The sequence below is a fragment of the Paramisgurnus dabryanus genome, chromosome 14 (assembly GCF_030506205.2).
Source record: "Paramisgurnus dabryanus chromosome 14, PD_genome_1.1, whole genome shotgun sequence".
In the NCBI taxonomy this organism is placed as follows: domain Eukaryota; kingdom Metazoa; phylum Chordata; class Actinopteri; order Cypriniformes; family Cobitidae; genus Paramisgurnus; species Paramisgurnus dabryanus.
The window spans coordinates 8,376,871-8,396,428 of record NC_133350.1 but is presented as its reverse complement, the minus strand read 5'-3'; the positions used below and the strand labels follow the sequence as shown (position 1 = coordinate 8,396,428).

Below are 19,558 nucleotides of genomic sequence, written 5' to 3'. Positions count from 1 at the left end.
TCTCTAGGCATTCCCTCACACATGCTGAGGTCACACCTGTTCAGGCACTGAATCAGATTTGTAAATGAGAATTGCTGGGCTGTCGGTTTCATCATGTAATATTATGAAACATGATGAGCGTTAGTGTCCCAGTTACCTGCCACTGTGCAGTTGACTTGAGTGTGCTCGAGTGGGCCGCTGCCATCAAGGTCGATTGTAAATAGACCCGACTGGCTTCCTGTTTTCCTGAATGCCTGACAGGATCGCTCGTATATTGCTGAAAATTAAAGAAAAAAAAATGTCATAAATTTCTGTTATATTATTTTAATCTTCTGATTTGATTGGCTAACATTTACAGTATTAAAACAACACTGGGATTTTTGTATCACTCTTTGTGATATAAAGTATGGTTTGATTTGACAATCTAACACAGCTTGGCCATTCATGTCTATGACAAACAATGTTTTCACACAGTGCATTCATGTCAGATTATTATTATTCGGGTTATGGTGACAAAAATAGTAGCTACCTTTCAAATCAGTAATTTTGTTTATATGCAAACAAGACTTCTTTCATTAAGTTTAAATGAATGTCTCATAACTAGATAGCACATTTCAAACAGTCAAACAGTTCATTTAGCAAACAGAAGTAATTACTGTTTATTTGGGGTTCATTCGTCATGAACGAGATGTATGGCAGAGAGAGCTAATTTGTTGCCCACATTGTTTTGCTGACGGTGTATCAAACAGCAAGAAAATATTTTTTTCCTCCCTCTTGGTTTTTTAATTCAGTGAGACTAACAGATGGGCTTTGCCGTGCCTTGCCCCACAGAGTCATAAGCATATGATGAAACGGTGCATGTGGTGATGGATCAGAACATATTGATCCAAAAAATATGATTACGGCAAGGAACTGTAAAAACAGATCTGGTGAAAATAATTACAGCTTAATCGAGTATTCTCATAAGACACAGATGCCGGGATTAATTAAATACATTTCAAATAATAATTTCACAGACATGTAGGTTTGCATCTGTCTAGTAATGCATTATAAATGCTATAATTAACAATAATGATTTGTCACAGATACAAAGCAGTAGTCTATTAAATGAAAGAAATGTGACCCTGGACCAAAAACCAGTCAGAAGGTTAAATTGAGATTTACTGTATACATCATCTGATCATTGATGTATGTTTTTTTAGGATAGGACAATATTTTACTAATACTTTAATATTATATTAAAACTATTTGAAAATGTGGAATCCGATGTGCTAAATATTGATGAAAATTACCTTTAAAGTCGTCCATATGATCGTCCTAATGATAAATAAATTTTTTATGTATTTGCAGTAGGAAATTTACAAAATATCTTTACGGAACATGATCTTTACTTAATATCCTAATGATTTTTAGCATTTTCTTTTTTAATATAATTATGATCTATACAATGTATTGTTGGCTATTGCTACAAATATACCCGTGCAACTTATTACTGGTTTTGTGGTCCAGGTTATTGTGAAAAAACAAAAAGTGATAAGAAGTGACTTTAGGTAGAGCACAGGTGGGCACAAATACATCAAAAACTATTAAACTACAAATACTGGCTCATGAAATGTAACAAAATAAAATACAAAATACTGATGTGAAAAATGTATTTAAATAAAATACAAATCATTCGTATTTTGAAAATACAAAAAATACTCCAACAATAATATGCGTGCAAAATTATTGAAAAATAGGATTGATGATTATTTTATACAAAATCTGATGGAATGTCAATATTTCTCATATGTCATATATTTAAAACATGTAAAAACTGCAGATGGGTGTTATATTGTGAACACTTGCTTAGCATGGAGTTTTCAGTGGAGTTACGAAAGATGCACTGTTTCATAATAGGTAGGTATGATGTCCTTTTATGATCAACACAGTGCATTGATCTCATAAGGCACAATTATTTTCTCTATAATGCTGTTCAGTGTACAATTTGTGTGTGAATACTGTATATTTTCACAAAACACTTTAATGCCGTTTTTAAGAGGAGCAGCGCCACCACTTCTCCTGTGTTCAAAACTCATTCACTTCTTGGAAAGAGCCCGGTCCACACGGTGTCACGTAATTTTCGTGCATCTAACCTGGACATTGCCATTGCCAACATTAGACCGAAAAATCTTTATTAAAATATGGCAAAATCAAGCATATGGAACATTTTTATTAAAAAAGTAAAATACTTTAAATTAGGGATGCTAAACAATTAATCGTTAGCAGAATAAAAGTTTTTGTTTACATCATATATGTGTGTGAACTGTGTATAATAACTTTGTATAAATAAATGTACCCACATGGATGTATATGTTTTAGAGATGTTTACATGTGTATATACAATTGTATATTTATGTATAATTTATATTATATATAAATATAAATACTTAATATATAATATTTTTTTTCTTAAAATTATACATGAATGTGTTCATATTTATATATATACATATTTATTATACACAGTTTACACACATATGTGATGTAAACGAAAACTTTTATTCTGCTAACGATTAATCGCGATTAATTGTTTAGCATCCCTACTTTAAATACACTCCCTCAAAATATTTTGTTACAAACTACATTTTATTTTTTCCACACCTGCAAAATACAAATTACAAAATACACTAAAGTAATATATACGTATTTAAAATACATTTATTTGAAATACTGCCCATGTCTGAGGTAAAGGTTATATATTGACAAGATATAATAAACAAAACCTGGCAACAAGACACAGCAAAAATTTTAATTTCGACAATATTTAGTTTGTTCAGGCTTGACTTTTACAAAGTGACATCAAGCTCACAATGCAGAACTGGACTTTTTGGGACTTTTATAACTCACGGTTGTGGCAGGTGGCTCCTGTGTATCCTGTTCCAGAACAGTCACAGTAAAACTGATCCCACGACTGGATGCACTGACCACCATGCTCACAAAGATTGGGCAAACACCTGTTGGGACAAACATGTTTATTATTTTAATAGTGCTGGCTAAAACAAGCTGCGCTATTATTATTAGTTAGCTGTTTGTTTTGTTTGATTATGTAATCTGTACCACAATTTATGTAATTCAAGCGGCTGACAAAGGAAAGGTTTTAATTTCAAAGTGATCTGGATTACAATGTTTGCCTGTGAAATAAGGGCTGAAAATGTTACTTTGAAGGAAAAACCTGAATCATTTAAATTTACACAAATGACTTACAGTGCATTCAGGTACAGTATATGTGTGAAACTCTAGTTATTGTTTTTCAGCTAAATATGTTTGTATCACTGCATTTTGTAAACCATACATAGATCATAAATGTGATGCTGGAACACAAAACAGTCAAAAGGGAAATTTTTTAAAATAAAATAAATAAATAAGCATTCCATTGATGTATGGCTTGTTAGGATAGGACGATTTTTGGCCGAGATACAACTATTTGAAAAAAATCAAAATATTGAGAAAATCGCCTTTAAAGTTGTCCAAATGAAGCCATTTGCAACTGCATCCACTCACAAAAATAAAGGTTGATATATATATATATATATATATATATATATATATACACAAAAATTATATATACTTTTTGTATATATTTCTTTATTTTTGTGAGTGGATGCAGTTGCTAATGGCTTCATTTGGACAACTTAAAAGGCGATTTTCTCAATATTTTGATTTTGAAACATGATCTTTCTATAATATCCTAATGATTTTTGGCATAAAAAAATCTTTTTGATCCATAGAATGGATTATTGGCTTTTGTGGTTTTTATTTATAGCTGGTTTTGTGGTTCAGGGTGAAAAATGGTAAACTGACCTGTCTTGAATGCTGCAAACATCGAAGCTAATCTGACTAAAGTTGCCCAAGCTTCCCTGCTGAACTTGGAGAAAGCTGACCGGATGGTTGTTGATGAAAAGGAGACGAAAGCAGCCCTGGAATCCTCTGTTGGGGTTCTCACAAACGAAACTTGGCTGGGATACAGGACAGCCTAAAACAATGAAAGATCCAAGTTATACTGTCTTTTTAAATCGAAAACAACAATCACAACTAATACTGAGTTGCTCAACGATAAATCTCCGTTTTGGAGAATTCTAGCAAAGCAGCTTATAAAATCTCTGCAGGACTGCTTTGTCTCAGAAACAAGCAAAATGAGAGATTGAAAGGTCTTAGTTAAGACACTGAAAGTTTGAGTCGAAGATTTGAATTACAGCTTTAAAGAAAAAAGCATTTATCCTCTACAGTAATTGAATGTGTTTAGAGCTGCCTGAATGAACTACAAGAAAAAACCCTCCAGGAGTTTTGGGAATAACAGCTATACGTGAGAAATGAATGGACATTAACATAGATCTCGGCTTGCCAAACCTGTATTTTATCAGGGATGTGGGGAACGTTTGGTTGATAGAGGTTAGGCTTAATAAGATAGGAGCTGGAAAGAAAATTGTCGCTTGCATTCAGGCAAATGTTGTGGGTAATAACCACTTTTCGCCAGGAGCGATTAGGTTAGTTCAGCTGATCTGAGCTTTGTGGAAAACAGCCTTATTATAAGCGATGCATGATAAAAAATAATGTAAGTTACTGCATTTTGACAGCCATTAACACTTTCAAAAAATCTAAAAGGTAATATGTATAGCTAGATACGACATTCGAGCGGTCCATATATGTAGACGCATCTGCCATTTTAGAATGGTCCTGATGGATACGTCACACAGCTTTTTAGGATACACTGTTTAGCCTATGGTAGTTTAGTTTTAAATCTTGTAAATATTTCAATTCCTGAAAAAATGTCCTAACTTTTCACAGGTGAGAATGTGTTGTTTTTACTTAGTATTACAGATTTGTGGTGTTCGGTAACGATTTCGTCTTGGTGTATTGTGTAGGTAGTTAAAACGTTTGGGTTTACATAGCAGCATGTAACATTGGATAAATATACAGTACTATGCTTGTCAGCTTGCTTGCTATCAGGCTTGGCAGAGTTGCCAGATTTGTGAAAAAATCAAATATATTCCAATTACATTTGAAAAAATAACATTCATGTCAATAGTTTTAAAAGAAAACAGCACAGTTTTTCAACATTTTACTATGTTCTTACCTCAACTTTGACGAATTAATACATACCTATCTTTTTTCAATGTGTGCACTTAATCTTTGTACAGCGCGTCGTGAATGTGTTAGCATTTAGCCTAGCCCCATTCATTCATTAAGATCCAAACAGGGATGAATTTAGAAGCCACCAAACACTTTCACGTTTTTCCCTATTTAAAGACTGTTACACGAGTAGTTACACAAGTAAGTATGGTGGCACAAAATAAAATGTTTATAACAAAAATGAGAACTACACTGTATGGCGGAACACTTTTACCTCGGGACGCAGTAATATTGATGGAGCAAGAGGGAGTAGTCAGGAGTGATGATGTTACTGCACGCCGAGGTCGAAGTGCTGCAAACTAAGTGCTCTTCCGCCGTACAATATAGTTCTCATTTTTTATCCGTTCAAAAAAAATCGCCATGTTTTATTTTGTGCTGCCATACTTACTCATGTAAATTAATTAAATAGGGAAAACATGGAAGTGTTTGGTGGCTTCTAAATTCATCCATGTTTGGATCCTAAGGAATGAATGGGGCTAGCCTAAATGCTAACACATTCACGACACGCTATACAAAGATTAAGTGCACATGTTGAAAAAAGATAGGTATGCATTATTTTGTCTAAGTTGAGGTAAGAACATAGTAAAATATTGAAAAATGGTGGTGTTTTCCTTTAAAGTAATCCGTTTCCACAGAAAACCATCAACTTGGCAAAAATAGGTTTCATACAGCCTTGGACTATTTCCGATATGGCAAATGACTTCCATATAAAAGCCTATAGAAACAGCCGCAAGTGACGTTATACTGTACATATTTATATAATTATCAAACTTTATTTATAAAGCCCTACCTCCAAAGTAGATGGTTGATTTTTGAACGCTATTGCTAAGGCCACGTATTTCCATAGTTACTGGATTTTGGTTGTCGACGGTTAAAGTCAGCTTCTGACCCTTGACCTCGACTGCTATGGAGTGCCACTGTCCATCACTCAAATTCTGACCTGAAACACAAGCAGGAGAGTCTCATTTTGACACTAGTGAAGAAAGTAGCTAGTCTGAATGTGCAATCACGCTTTGAGAGATCTGCTGTGACAAAGCAACTGAAAAACTTAAAAAGAGACCTTGCAGGGGAATTTAAGCTACCAAATACTGACATCTGAGACATTATGGCTAAAAACTTTATTTTTTCATGTTATGCATGGTAAGCATACACCTACAGAAAAAAAATTTACATCACGAAAAACAGTGACCCTATTTATTATATAATAGGGTCACTGTTATTCAGTCACGTTAAAATGCTGTTTATTCCTATAAGTCTCACCGCTGAAAACCTGAGCAGAGTGAAGTTTTTCACCAGAGAGGGCGAGGAGTAGCCGGGCCTGGCTGAGCTGTACAAGGAGGTTAATAAGGTTTGGATCATGAGAGAGCTGGACTGAGAACAACAGCCCATCCTGGTTCCACGTGCGGAACTGGAGACGTACGGATAGATCCTCTGTTCCGTAATCCACAGGGAGTGCAAGGAAGCTGCTCGTAGAGCTGAGGAACGTCACAGCGACTGAGGAACTTTCAGAGCAGGAGAATGTCACATTACCCTTAGAAAGAAAAGAGAAGGGAAAGAAGACAATAGTCCCTTTCACACATATAGTACAGTCTTTACTGGTAAATTACTGGTAAATTGCAGTTAATAGATCATGTGTGAACAGAAATTTCTGGTAAATCAGTGCTGCCAATTTACCAGTAAGAGAGGTTGTAAGATTACCAGTAATTTACTGGCAAGCACTATGTGTGAATGGAGAATAAGGATTACCGGAATAAGAACGGGCAATGTCAGAACGAGCTGACAGCTTCAGGCCAATCATAACTTTTTGATACAGATGACCGGTTTATCCCAGCACTGTTTACGGACGTTTCCACATGCACGCTGCTTAAAGTCGAGCACACCTGAAGTTAACGTCCACATTTATTCACCAAAGTTAAAGGACGTGGGCAATTCGGCAAATGGATTGTAAGTTGTTTTACAGTCTATTTGCCGAATTGCCCACGTCCTTCACACCTCTTTGTGAAGCCTATGTTTAAACATTATGCAGGTTGTAAATCTTCCCCAGTTCCGTTTAAAGTTACCTAATACAATGTTTGGTCACGAGCAACTACGCGACTGTAGGCGGTTGCCACAAAAGTGAATACGGTGGATATAAAGTCATAACCTGCCATTGTTTACAAATACAACACTGAACTCACGGTGTGGCAGTTTAGAGGTAAGTTTCACTGAGTTTACCAGTATTTTGGTAGTTATGTGTGAATGATGTCTTATGCTGTGTTCACACCAGCCACAGTAGAGGCATCAAGCGCGAGAGATTTTAATCTTAAATCAATGTGAAGACACAGCGCGAATGAGGCGTTAAGCTCGGCACGGTAGATGCGTTTCTGCCTCATTTGTGCGTCTAGTTCGCGTGAATGGCACGAATTGAGCGTTGCCACGGGGAAACGCGCAAATTGAAAATACTTCACGTTGGCAGAAAAACACGCCACGTTAACCAATTAGGAGCTTGTTTTAGTAGTGATGTGATTACAGGAAGCGAGCGGAGTCGCAGAGACCTCTCCCATGATGCAAATTTCTCTGTGAATGTCTTGGTGACTAGAATTTCAAGCAAGGCTTTCACACGGGAATGAAGCGAGTAAACTCAAAATGTTCAAGTGGCAAAATACATGTGGTAGATGCTAATTTGACGCCTCAAACGCGGTTGGTGTGAACCCACAGTAACTGGTATAAAAATGAAACGCCATTGTGTGTGAACAGCACATTGTTGTATTGACTGGTAAAGTCATTATGGTAAATTCATGGTAATTTACCGAAATTACTGTGTTAAAGATGCTAATGAAAGAAAGGATAAACATGTAGAGAGGGGATAAAATGAGTAATGAAAGAAAAAACATATAATGGAAGAAAGGAAACAAGGAAAGGAAAGACAAAACTGATGCTGGTCATAAGCATTTGGGGCATAAATAAATGAAAAAGAAAAATATAGGATTGCAAAAGTGTTAAATTAGAATACTGCATTTTTTCCCTGTGTTTCTTCTACCTTAAAGGTGCAAAAGAGGATGTTTGTTTTATACATTTTTGCAATATTACTTGAAACTGTCTTTACTAAATGATAAAAGAATATTTATTAGGTGCACTGAAAGTAATAATATTAATATATGTCATCTGTGCACAAGATAGGGCCTTAAAAACATCAGCCAATTGCTCATTTGGTCATCGCATCAGCGATTGGCCCTCTGGCTTGTCAATCACTGCCATTACGATCCTTGTGAGAGACGTGCGCGCTCCAGTAACTTTACACAGGCGACGCATGCGCATAGCGCATGAAACACCGTCTTAAGTTTCGGTTTGTTTTCATTGTCGATCCTGCTTTCCTCCTCAAATTTGCACCACGGTAGAGAAGAAACGCGAAGGAAGCTTCCGATTGCAAACTGTTGAGAGTTTTTGAATAAATCAATTATAATTTAGCACGAATTTAGGTTTATTGACCGCATTCATCGAAACTTCTTGTTTTTTGGGATACTTTGATGTCATGTGCATGTCAGTTTTTGCGTTGTCATGTAAAGTTAAACATACATTAAAATAAAACTAGAGACAGCTATGAACTCGACAGAGAACTTGTATATTGTATTGTATATAGAGTAATTGTATATAGTAGGAAAAGTTATCAGTCTCTTCTCAGCGTGAAAAATACAAAGTGTGGCATGTGAACTGACTGAAATGTGTGTCTCTTAATGTGAATGTGTGAGATGTAAATGCATAAAATTTGAGAGCCCTGCGAAAGTACTGTTGTTCGTACGCAATTAACCTGTCCTTTGCAGACATTGCAGAATGCAGACTGCAATCTTCATGTCCTGCGCACAGATTTCGAAATACTTCCCCACAAAAGACATGTTCGCGAAATTATTAAAAATGTTGTGCGGGCTGGCGTACTTCCGAAAAAGAAAAAAAAATGGCTGAAAAAATACAAAAAAACAGATTTATGGTTGGTCAACCGGTGCATACCAAGTCAAAAGGTCACGCGTTACATATGTAAAATGCACACTTTTTATGAAAGTGGAGTATTCCTTTAATTGAAATTACTGCAATAACAAATCTAAGAAAGTATGATACATGATACTTTACACAAATTAATACAAGCTACATTTCGAGTAATAAACTGCTGGTAAGTGGTAAGCAAAGACAAAATACTATCTTGCTCATTGTAATAAGTAATGAAGCTAATAAAATAAGCAGAATGTATATGAGACCAACTGCAAAGAAGGGAAGGAGAGACTTTACTGCTTAGGAGTAAGAGAGAGATATACACAGCAACTTTAATTGTAGGATCACACTGTGCCTGCCCTTTAAATGCAAAGTTTGATGAAAAACTACTATAGATAAAAAACAGTCACGCAATTGAAAATGAAAAGGTTAGAAGTGGTGCTACTTTTAATTATTTACTCCCTAACACTGCCACACACTATTTTTCAGACACTAAGCAACTGATATTTCTGATATTGTCATGCTAGTATGTATTAATACCAAGGCCATGAACTAAATACCCATGATAAAATGAATGCACTCGTTGTTGCCTTGCATAACATGTGCTTAATGAATAGCTGTATTTAGATACTAAAACACAAAACATCAGCACTTTGCTTTTACAGCAGTCTAATGGCCTCCAAAACCACTAGCTGAGGTGCCATTTGATTCCCAGAGATGACAGATATATCGAAAAGGTGTATTCACGGTAATGTCAATTGTAAATAACCTTACCACCATATAGATCTGTGGCTTCCGTCTCTTGGCCATGTCGATGACATTGACGCCATTGTAGTTGAGATTCTCTATACAGCCATGGAAATTTTCATGCAGAAATGTCCCAGGCTTACCAGGCAAAGGAATTCCTCCAAAACTGAGCTTGAATAAGGACACACAAACACATACACACACGCACACAAGCATACATACACACACACACACACACACACGTACATACAAACCACAGATCCCAGAGATCAGTAAAACAACATTCCCTGTAGAGCATAAAGGGCATAAATGGATCCAACACAAAACACAGGGTTTTACCAGAAAGGGTGACAATTTTTCAGCAACACATAGGGCATCACAATATGTTAACCAGCCTAATTCACTGTTAAGTTAAAAGTTTTAAAAGCATATATATATATATATATATAACCCAAAAACCCAAATTCAGTATCTCAGAATTAGAATATTGTAAAAAGGTTCAATATTGAAGCCCCCTGGTGCCACACTTTAATCAGCTAATTAACTCAAAACACCTGCAAAGGCATTTAAATGGCTCTCAGTCTAGTTCTGTAGGGTACACAATCATGGGGAAGACTGCTGACTTGACAGTTATCCAAAAGACGACCATTGACACCTTGCTCAAGGACATCATGAAACAAAACGACATTGCAAATAAGGCTGGCTGCTCACAGGGCTCTGTGCCCAAGCACATTAATAGAGAGGCAAAGGGAAGGAAAAGATGTGGTAGAAAAAGTGTACAAACAATTGGGATAACCGCACCCTGGAGAAGATTGTCAAACAAATCCCATTCAAAAATGTAGGGGAGATTCACAAAGAGTGGACTGCAGCTGGAGTCAGTGCTTCAAGAACCACTACGCACAGACGTATGCAAGACATGGGTCTCAGCTGTCGCATTCCTTGTGTCAACTTCTCTGATTAAAGTAAATTTTGCATTTCCAGAGTCTGGAGGAAGAGATGAGAATCCACTTTGCTTGAGGTCCAGTGTCAAGTTTCCACAGTCAGTGATGGTTTGGGGTGCCATGTCATCTGCTGGTGTTGGTCCACTGTGTTTTCTGAGGTCCAAGGTCAACGCAGCTGTATACCAGGAAGTTTTAGAGCACTTCATGCTTCCTGCTGCTGACCAACTTAATGGAGATGCAGATTTCATTTTCCAACAGGACTTGGCAAAGCTACCAGTACCTGGTTTAAGGACCATGGTATCCCTGTTCTTAATTGGCCAGCAAACTCGCCTGACCTTTGTAAAGAGGAAGATGTGATGCAGAAGAGCTGAGAGCCACTATCAGAGCGAACTGGGCTCTCATAACACCTGAGCAGTACCAAAGACTGACCGACTCCATGCCGCATTGCTGCAGTAATTCAGGAAAAGGAGCCGCAACTAAGTATTGAGTGCTGTACAGTACATGCTCATACTTTTCATGTTTATACTTTTCAGTTGACGTAGATTTCTTTTTATGTATTGGTCTTAAGTAATATTCTAATTTGCTGAGATACCGAATTTGGGATTTTTGTTAGGTGTCAGTTCATCAAAAGTAAAATAAATAAAGTTTCACTTTTGAATAGAATTAGTGAAATAAATCAACTTTTTGATGATATTCTAATTATATTACCAGCACCTGTATATAAGCACATTATATACATCCTTCAACAATCATTTATCTTTTTGGTAAATTAAACTCTGTGTTTAACTATTCCCCTAATGTGACAATGTTATGAACTGAAGGCATTATAAAGTAGACATTATTACAACGATACAAATACCAAAACGTCTATGAAATAATATTGATCTGACATTAACATTTGTGATGATACCTGAAAGTACCGAATGTTCTCTATGTGGTACTTGAGTTTAAACTTTCATAAGTGCTCAGTGACAGTAATTTAATAAGATGTGATAAAAAGTGGTTGGATAGTGGGGAAATGTAATATCTATGTGCATGTTAGAGTAACAGATTGTCTTCTTATCTTTTGTTCTTTGGTGTTGTGCTGATATGAGAAATAGTTATTAGGGGCAGTTTCAAGTCATATCCTAAAACAAATATCATGTTCTAAATCATTCATCGAAAGAATAGTCAGACTGGCCTGAGGAAGAAATACACTCTAAACTCACCTCATAGTCTATCTCCAGTGTGTCTTCTTGGCCCATGCTACGAAAGTGTTGTGTGTGCCCGTCCACGGTGAAGTTGACATGTTTGTTAAAGCGTTCGATTTGAACTGAATGCCAGTGGTGGTCGTCCAGTAGGCTCCCTAACATGACAGAGGTTGTCCGACCACTAGGCTGGAGTTTGGCATTGTCTGTACAGAGATAGCAGGACAGAGCATCTAAATCACGTCAGCCAGACAATGAAAGCAGAGATTTGATTTAGCTGCACTGAATTAAAGAAGACATTTCACAAGACGTTTTTAAGATGTGTGTGAAGTTTTAGCTCAAAATACTCCATAGATAATTTATTATAACATGGTAAAATTCCACTTTGTAGGTGTGAGCAAAAATGTGCCGTTTTGAGTGTGTCCTTATAAATGCAAATGAGTTGATCTCTGCACTAAATGGCAGTGCCATTGTTGGATAGTGCAGATTAAGGGGTGGTATTATCCCCTTCTGACATCACAAGGGGAGCCAAATATAAATACCTATTTTTTCACGTTTGCAGAGAATGGTTTACCAAAACTAAGTTACTGGGTTGTTCTTTTTTACCTTTTCTAGGTTAATAGAAGCACTGGGAACCCAATTATAGCACTTAAACATGGAAGAAGTCAGATTTTCATGATATGTCCCCTTCATCAGGTTAAAGGAATACTCCACTTTAAAAAAATTCTGATAATTTACTCACCCCCATGTCATTAAAGATGTTTATGTCTTTCTTTGTTCAGTCGAGAAGAAATTGAGCTTTTGAGTAAAACATTCCAAGATTTTTCTCCATATAGTAAACTTTATTGGACCTCAATAGTTTACAGTTTCAATGCAGTTTCCAAGGGCTCTAAACAATCCTAAATGCGGCATAGGGGTCTTATCTAGCGAAATAATCATCATAGTTGCAAAAAATCTGTGCTTTTAAACCACAGCTTCTCTTCTTGCAGTAGCCGAGTGATGCGCCAGCAAGACCTCACATATTACTTAACTCTTTCCCTGCCATTGACGAGTTATCTCGACAATCCGCAAAACCGCTATTATCCACCAGGTGGCCCACTTCCACAACTTATAAAACCCGGAAGTATTGCCCTAGGGCAAACAGCTGTATGTCCGTCTAAGTTTTGAGGATCGCTTTGCACCTGATCTCTATCAAAAGTCCTTCACAAAAATAAAATTATTTCAGCTTTTTGCTCAAAATTAGGTGTTTTTGAAGAAACCTACCCATATTTGAGAGGTGATTAAAAGATAACTAATTATGGTAGGATCAAATTTTATTTTGTTTGAAAGCAGAGTGTCTGTTCTTTCATTTAATATATTGTCTGTTTATATATTTAAAGAAGAACATTTTCTGGGAGGCATTAAACTTTTGTGAAAATCATGAAAAATGCTGGCGGAGAAAGAGTTAATCACATTTAAAGGTCAGGCATTACATATGTGAAATGCACACTTGCGGACCATTTTAACTCTTTCCCCGCCATTGACGAGATATCTCGTCAATTAAGAGAAAACGCATCCCTGCCAATGACGAGATTTTCCGTCTTTCCGCAATACCGCTATTATCCACCAGGCCCTTCCGCAACTTTTTAAACCCAGAAGTATTGCCCTATGGCAAGCGGCTGCATGTCCGTGTCTGTTTTAAAGATCGCTCTGAATGGGATCTCTATGAAAAGTCCGTCACAAAAATGGAATTATCTCTGCTTTTTGCTCAAAATGTGGTGTTTTTGCAGAAACGTACCCATATTCAAAAGCTGATTGCAAAAGAACCACTAAAGGTAGGATGAAACGTTTTTTTTTATTGAAAGCAGAGGGTCTGTTCTTTCATTTGGTATATTGTATGTTTATATATTTAAAGAAGAACATTTTCTGGAAGGCATTAAACTTTGGTGAAAATCATGAAAAACGCTGGCGCTGGCTGGCAACTTTTTTTAAAAACGCTGGCGGTGAAAGAGTTAAACAATAGAATGACACAAAGACATTAATTTCCATCATTCCACATACAACAACGTCGTACAGTCCTTTTTCTCCACACTTGTAAACACTAGAGCGGTAGTTAAGCATACATCATGCGTGACCTTTCGATGTGATGTCACGCTGGCGCGTCACATGACTAGCGCAAGATGAGAAGTTGTGGTTTTAAAGATTAATTTTTTTTTTTGACAAAAATTACAATCGTTTTGCTAGATAAGACCCTTATTCCTTGGATGGGATTGTTTAGAGCCCTTTGAAGCTGCATTGAAACTGCAATTTTAAACTGCATTAAAAAAAGGTCCACTATATGGAGAAAAAACCTGGAATGTTTTCCTCAAAAGCTTTATTTCTTCTCGACTGAACAAAAAAATAAAGGGTTGGATGATAGATTGGATGACATAGGGCGTCAGTAAATTATCAGATTTTTTTAAAGAAAGTTGTATATCCCTTTAAGCACCAAACTGAAGGTCACAGCTATACAAGAGCAACAGGTGATGTCACAAATTGCACAAAGTGCTTCAGATGCTTCATTTAACTGTACAGGTGTTAAAACAAGTCTAAATGAAAAAATGTTGCCACAGCAACCAAATTTTCATGTAGTTCCTTATTTCACAAGCCCTTATTTTCTAACAGTTTAGTTTACATCTCAGGTGTATCTCTTTAATCTCTCATTTTATTCTCTTCTCTAAGGTCGTTCTGCAGCGTACAGTGCTATTCTCCTGAGCAATTTCCTATTTCTCTAAAAAAAGAAAAAACTGTAATTTCCTATTTTCACTTATCTGGTGTGCTATAATTTGTTCCAGTCCTCTCACCCAAATTGAGATGCAAAGTTAGTCTTCCTTTCTGAAGTTCCAGAGTGAGGAAATCTCCTCTCTGGCCCTCTCCGTGAACCAAAACCCCTTCTGCCTGATGACTCCTGAATCTCAGAGAGATCACGTCTTTTACTGTGCTGGTGGACTTTTGGTTGAACCGGTAAAGCAAGGCACTGCGACCATCGAAGTCGGCCACGTCAGACTCTGTGGAGGACAGGAAAAGGGATCAAAGAACTCACTCATCCGCATGCACTTCCTTTGACCTCCTAAGATGTTAATACTCAGACACAGAGTCAGTTCGATTGAGCTGACTGGATTTCAGAAACACTCAGATCTTGAAGACGTTTACAGAACTTAGTTAATGGTGATGCTTACAATATTTCATGAAACTCTTATGCTTGTGATTTTGTGTGTATGCATATGCGATAGTGTTAGCACTTACTGTATGTGCAGCCATAGACTTCAAGACGTAGACCTGTTCCTCCTTTGGGGCTTTTCTCGAGGGGTAGAAGCCGCAAATATCGAGTCCTGATTGAGTGTGGGAGTTTGTGTTGGACCACTGTGTCCGCATCAGTGTTTGCTGTGAATGTCTGCGCATAAACACAGGCAAGGATCTTGGTCATCCAGTGTTTGGGTAAATACAACTGCCAATACTGAGATTAAATATGTTCGTACTTTTCCCTTTATTTCTGCGGGTCGATGGTAATTTCACTAACAGTTTATTAGAGACTCTTCAAGAAAACAACTGACAGAAATACTATAGATATTAAACAGGCCCTGCGGATATCATTTAGTATACAATGCTTTTGTAAGATGCAAGCCTTATATTTACACAAATTATTCACTCCGGGTTTGGATATTTGTTCCCCAGTACTGATCAAATCAGACCAAATTGTTTTTGGAGGAGTTGTGACCTTCTTGGTATTTCTACTATGTACAGATTCATCTCTTCTGGATTGATTTGTTTAGTTATTTTTATTAAGATTGGCTGAAAATAAATCATTCCCAGAGCTTGTAAGAGGGAAGATGACAAACTGTGTTTGAAAAATGGCAGCTGGTCTGTTTGTTTTTCACTGAGTTAAAGTGTGCATACAAAATCCAGACCAGAATAAACTAATTTCCTTCATCCTGTCTGCTTCATTAAAGTAAATGAAAGATCAAGGATGTGATGAATCAATGGTAGGGTATGAGAAAACACAGCCTGACCTCACAGGAATTCATATTTATTTTACAATTTGGCCAATGAGTACGAAGTGAATCGTACAGAAACGTATGACTGTCATAAAAACCAATAATGAAACACCAACGTCACAGAACTAAAAGCAAATTTTACGAAAAGGTACGAGCATTAATACAAATTGCCAACCCCGTAAAAACTGTACAAACTGCCATGAGTTTGCATTGGAAAATATAGAGGAGGAACCTTCATTAAAGTTAATGAAAGATCAAGGGTGTGATGAATCAATGGTAAGATATGAGAAAACACAGTGTGACGTCACAGGAATTCGTAAATTTTTTACAAGTTGGCTAATTTGTACGAAGTTATTCGTACAAAAAGGTATGATTGTCATAAAAAACAACAATAAAAGCACTTTCATAACACCAACGTTAAAGGGGCGAAAGCAAATTGTACAAAAACTTACAAGTGTGGTTGTACAAATTAATAAAATATTTGCAACCTCATAAAATCTGTACAAACTGCATTGGAAAATATAGGAGGAACCTTCATTTAAGTTAATAAAAGATCAAGGGTGTGATGAATCAATGGTAAGATATGAGAAAACACAGCGTGACCTCACGGGAATTCGTACCTATTTTACGAGTTTGCAAATTCGTACGAAGAGAATCATACAAAAGCGTAGGATTGTCATAAAAAACAAAAATTAAACCACTCTCCTAATACCAACGTCACAGGACGAAAGCAAATCGTACATAAACGTACAAGTGTGCTCGTATGAATTAATACGAATTGCTAACCTCGCAAAATCTGTAAAAATTGCCATGAGATTGCAGTGGAAAATACAGAGAAGGAACCTTCATTAAAGTTAATGAAAGATCAAGAGTGTGATGAATCAATGGTAAGATATGAGAAAACGCAGCGTGACCTCACGGGAATTTATACCTATTTTACGAGTTGGCTAATTTGTACGAAGTGAATCGTACAAAAACGTATGATTGTTATAAAAACAATAATCAAACCACTCTCCTAATACCAACGTCGAAGGGGCGAAAGCAAATCGTACAAAAACGTACAAGTGTGCTCGTATGAATGGTTACGAAATGCCAGCCTTGTAAAATCTGTACAAACTGCCATGAGATTGCAGTGGCAAATATCGAGGAGGAACCTTCATTAAAGTTAATGAAAGATCAAGAGTGTGATGAATCAATGGTAAGATATGAGAAAACACAGCGTGACCTCACGGAAATTCATACGTATTTTATGAGTTGGCTTATTAGTACGAAGTGAATCGTACAAAAGCGTAGGATTGTTATAAAAACAATAATGAAACCACTCCCCTAATTCTAACGTCACAGGAGCGAAAGCAAATCGTTCAAAAACATACAAGTGTGGTCGTACAACAATTTATTACAAATTGGCAACCTCGTAAATCTGTACAAACTGCCATGAGATTGCATTGGAAAATAGTGAAGGAACATTCATTAAAGTTAATGAAAGATCAAGAGTGTGATGAATCAATGGTAAGATATGAGAAAACACAGCGTGACCTCACGGGAATTCATACCTATTTTACGAGTTTGCAAATTCGTACGAAGAGAATCATACAAAAGCGTAGGATTGTCATAAAAAACAATAATGAAACCACTCTCCTAACACCAACGTCACAGGACAAAAGCAAATTGTACATAAACGTACAAGTGTGCTCGTATGAATTAATATGAATTTCCAACCTCGCAAAATCTGTAAAAATTGCCATGAGATTGCAGTGGAAAATACAGAGAAGGAACCTTCATTAAAGTTAATGAAAGATCAAGGGTGTGATGAATCAATGGTAAGAAAACACAGCGTGACCTCACAGGAATTCACAAGCTGACTAATTCGTACGAAGTGAATTGTACAAAAGCACAGGATTGTCATAAAAAACAATAATGAAACCACTCCCCTAATACAAACGTTAAAGATGCAAAGGCAAATAGTACAAAAACGTACAAGTGTGCTGATATGAATTAACACGAATTGCCAACCTTATAAAATCTGTAAAAATTGCCGTGACATTGCACTGGAAAATACAGAAGAGGAACCTTCATTAAAGTTAATGAAATATCAAAGGTGTGATGAATCAATGGTAAGGTTTGAGAAAACACAGCGTAACCACATGGGAATTCATAACTATTTTACGAGATGGCTTATTAGTACGAAGTGAATCGTACAAAAGCGTAGGACTGTCATCAAACCACTCTCCTAACACCAACGTCACAGGACGAAAGCAAATCAAAAACGTACAAGTGTGCTCGTATGAATTAATACGAATTGCCAACCTCGTAAAATCTGTACAAATTGCCATGAGATTGCATTGGAAAACATAAAGAAGGAACCTTCATTAAAGTTAATAAAATATCAAAGGTGTGATGAAACAACGGTAAGATATGAGAAAAACGCAGCGTGACCTCATGAGAATTCGTACCTATTTTACGAATTTGCTAATTTGTAAGAAGTGAATCGTACAAAACGCATGATTGCCATAAAAACAATAATGAAACACTCTCCTAATACCAACGTCACAGGAGAGAAAGCAAATCGTACAAAAAGGTGTGGTTGTACAAATTAATATGAATCAGTCACCTTGTAAAATTTGTACAAATTTCCATGAGATTGCATTGGAAAATATAGAGGAGGAAAGGAACAGACTGACATGCTTTCTTCACTTCCAAGTGAACTTCACACCCCTGCTTAGGTTTTTTTTTTTTGGGTAGGACTAAAGAGGGGTGTAAATGAGCAGGATGTTAAAAAAGCATATGAACTACACTGTTCCAAGATCTGCTTTAAAAACAAACTGTCCCCGAAATCTCACCAGAAATTGCTAAATTAAAGTCAATTAAATTAATTATGATTGATTTAATCCTGAAAGTTAGTACAGCATGTTTTTGACCTTTTGTGGTCTGATGTCTTTAAGGTTGTTGAACTTAACTTGAAACTTATTAATAATTCATTTAGTGAGAAAACAACAGTGAGGAAAACATCAGAAAAAAAGGCAAAAAAACAGAGAGAGGAAATGAAATATAAACTAGGATGATGAAATGATTTATATAACAGCACAACAGCTCTCAGAATTATTACACGTAGAAATCAGAGGAAAAGGTCACCGATTCTGGTAAGCGTTTTATATCAATTTCATCATGAAGGCAAACATTATACTCTGTCTAAATTTTATTTTAAGCATCTACTGTACATGCATAATGTTGATATAGATGGTCTAGTTCGCAGACTTCCTGTACTGTACGCAGACTGGTTTAATGTGAATGAGCAATTTTGACTTCCTTTGACTTCCTTTGTCTTATCTCTTCCACGTTTCACAACTTTTCATGGGGGAATAAGCATGAAAAATAGTGCAAAGTAAAAATTCTATCTATAATTCAACAATACTCCCTGTATGTTTTATTCATTGGAAAAGGGAATAATGGAATCCTTTTTCGAACGTCCCCCAATATCCCAGTGGACAATAAAAGGAAAACTTAATTTACAAGTAATTCACCTTCTCAACCCAGGGATAAAGGCCTAGGTGTTTAA

The 19,558-nt window shown here is 36.5% G+C and overlaps 1 protein-coding gene across 2 annotated transcripts in view; it reads right to left on the bottom strand.

Moving 5' to 3' along the window:
• cntnap5l (contactin associated protein family member 5 like) overlaps nt 1–19,558 on the bottom strand; it is a 111,672-nt gene that overhangs the window by 21,300 nt on the left and 70,814 nt on the right. For both annotated transcript variants that reach the window (XR_010520901.1, XM_065241022.2), the window contains exons 4-12: nt 15,254–15,401; nt 14,812–15,015; nt 12,011–12,195; nt 9,889–10,032; nt 6,412–6,682; nt 5,942–6,091; nt 3,823–3,994; nt 2,869–2,975; nt 137–256 (exon numbers count right to left, since the gene is read on the bottom strand). Coding sequence is in view for 1 of the 2 variants with exons in the window: in XM_065241022.2 (XP_065097094.1) it covers nt 137–256; nt 2,869–2,975; nt 3,823–3,994; nt 5,942–6,091; nt 6,412–6,682; nt 9,889–10,032; nt 12,011–12,195; nt 14,812–15,015; nt 15,254–15,401 (1,501 nt within the window). In the remaining variant the exon portion in view is untranslated. The remainder of the gene's footprint in view (nt 1–136; nt 257–2,868; nt 2,976–3,822; nt 3,995–5,941; nt 6,092–6,411; nt 6,683–9,888; nt 10,033–12,010; nt 12,196–14,811; nt 15,016–15,253; nt 15,402–19,558) is intronic.